Here is a 2,837-nt window from a genome sequence, read left to right on the forward strand (position 1 = left end):
CAATTTCTACATTCCTTTGAGGCTTTAACCACTTTTGGCGTATTTGTAACGATTGTAAGTATTCTCTTTGCCACCTTTTCCACAACTGATTAAGAAGACATTGTACACGCCTCCATTTTTTCTTTGAAAACATGTCCTCTTTTACAAAATTACCTGGAGGAGGCAAGACTACCTTAGACTTCAATGTCAGAAAATGATTAGGTGTCAAAGGTTCTACATTTAAAGGATCATTCAAGTTTATCTGTGGATAATGGTCGCCCGTTTACAATATTTTCTGCTTCAGTCATGAATGTTCTCAAAGATTCATCGTCTAAAATTTTACTATTGTTAGATAGCAATACATTCAAAATATTTCTAACAGATCTTATTTGTCTCTCCCAAACACACCCATATGACTTGCATGAGGTGGGTTCATTTTAAATGTTATAAAATCACATTGGTCCTTTAATAATTCATTTTTAATATTTTCAACCTTCATTTCTCGGAGGCACTTTGCAAACTCTTCTCTTGCACCAATAAAGTGCTACCTTGATCTGAACGCAGTTGTGCGCAATGGCCTCTTCTACAAACAAATCTCCTATAAGCATTTAAGAAAGAGTCTGTACTGAGAGAATGGGCAGTTTCAATGTGTATTGCCCTAGTTGACATACATGTAAATAATACACCATACCTTTTGAGCTCTTTTCTACCTTCCTTAATTATAAATGGACCAAAATAATCAACTGCACTGTAAGTGAATGGAGAAGACATTTCTACCCTATCCTTTGGTAAATCGGCCATCTTCTGTGTAAGAGTATCATGTCTAATTTTTCTACAAGTTACACATTTTGATATATGTTTTGCTACTAAGGATGATCCACTTATAATCCAGTAACCACTAGATCTAATTTCGTTTAAAGTTAAATTTCTACCTTGATGGTGTAACTTTATTATGATAGTGACAGATTATCAATTCAGTAATATGACTATTCTTTGGCAAAATCACAGGATATTTACATGGGACATCAAAATTACTTCTGTTTAATCTACCACCCACTCTTATTAAGCCATCACTACCAATAAATGGATCAAGCTTGTACAAATTGCTAGATTTCCTTAAACATTTATCAAATTTGTTATTGCTTATACTTAACAACTGATATTCATATTGAAAAGCTTCTCTTTGGACTAATTTTATAATGGTAATTTCTGCCTTAATTAGCTCTTCTACAGACACATGAACATACTCAGTATATAATGATTTCTGTTTCAATTTATCAATAAACCTATTACATAAAGCTAATGACCTTCTGGCACGTGTCCAATCTGAGAAGTAATTAAGTCTGGTAAGTATGGTAGCATAATTATTATCATCAGTGTTAATTGCCAGTGACACTTTCTTTAATTCTGGATCTTCATCTGTAACTTCAAATGAACATAAAGTTTCATTATCAGCATTATCATGTTTTAAGAATTCAGGTCCATGCCACCACATATAGTTACTAGTCAGATCATGAACAGACATGCCTCTTGAACATAAATCAGCAGGATTATCACTTGAGGAAACATATCTCCATTGTTCAGGCAAGGTGTGATTTCTGATTTGCGCAACTCTGTTTGCAACAAAAACCTTAAACTGTTTACATTGATTAGCTATGTATCCAAGAACAATTGTACTATCTACCCAAAATACTTCTTTACTAATATTGACCTTTAACTCCTTTTTTAAGAAATAACTCACTTTCACTGATGCTAATGCAGCAGTGAGTTCTAACCTAGGTATTGTAAAAGTTTTCAAGGGAGACACTCTTGATTTAGCCATAACTAACCTAGTATGTACTTGTCCATTTGCATCTGTCATTCTCAAGTATGAGCATTGACCATAACCCTTCTCACTAGCATCAGAAAAATGATGCAATTCATAGTCTATGACATTCATGTTGGCTGGTTTATAACATCTCTCAACTTTAATATCTTTCAATTTGGGTAATTGACTTAACCAGTTTTCCCATTCAGTAATTACAGTTTCAGGAATAGGATCATCCCAGCCAAGGTCTTGTTTACATAGGGTTTGCAAAACTTTCTTACCTGTAAGAATGAATGGTGATATCATGCCTAGAGGATCAAAAATAGAGCTAACTATGGATAAAACATTCCTTCTAGTACTAGGCCTTTGAATGGCTTTGACATTAAAATTAAATGTATCTGTTTCAGTACACCATTCCATACCTAATGTTCGTTCCACTGGCAATTTATCTTTCGTTAAATCAAGATTCTTAACTGATTGAGCAACTTCATCAGGACACATAGCCTTAAAACTTCAGCATTATTGGCAACAAATTTGTGCAAATGGAAACCACCCCTTTTACATATCATCTGACTGTCCTTTGGCTAAGTTTATGGCTTCCTCCACTGTGGCTACAGACTTTAAGCCATCATCCACATAAAAGTCTTCTTTAATGAACTCTGCTGCCTTTTCAGTAGTTTTATCCTTAAATCTATCAGCAGCAGCTTTCAAAGCATAGTTTGCAACAGATGGAGAGCTTCTAGCACCAAATAGATGAACAGTCATCCTATATTGAACAATGTCGCCATCTAAATCATGGTTATCAAACCACAGAAATCGTAAAAGATTCCTGTGTTCTTCATTTACTAAAACTTGGTGATACATTGCTTCTACATCACAAGTAAATGCAACAGAATGATTTCTAAATCTACACAAATACCAGCTAGACTATTTGACAAATCTGGTCCCTGAAGTAAACAATCATTCAAACTTACATTTTTATACATAAAAGAGCAATCGAATACTACTCTGATTTTGTCAGTCTTTCTGGGATGGTAAACCCCATGATGGT

At 34.3% G+C, this 2,837-nt stretch overlaps 1 protein-coding gene across 1 annotated transcript; it reads right to left on the bottom strand.

The window, feature by feature from the left end:
• Window positions 1-907: 907 nt before the first annotated feature.
• LOC137634418 (uncharacterized) lies at window positions 908-2,287 on the bottom strand. Its single transcript, XM_068366812.1, has one exon. The coding sequence runs from the start codon at window positions 2,285-2,287 to the stop codon at window positions 908-910; it is 1,380 nt and encodes a 459-aa protein (XP_068222913.1).
• Window positions 2,288-2,837: the final 550 nt, after the last annotated feature.

Source organism: Palaemon carinicauda, chromosome 44, assembly GCF_036898095.1.
Source record: "Palaemon carinicauda isolate YSFRI2023 chromosome 44, ASM3689809v2, whole genome shotgun sequence".
NCBI lineage: Eukaryota > Metazoa > Arthropoda > Malacostraca > Decapoda > Palaemonidae > Palaemon > Palaemon carinicauda.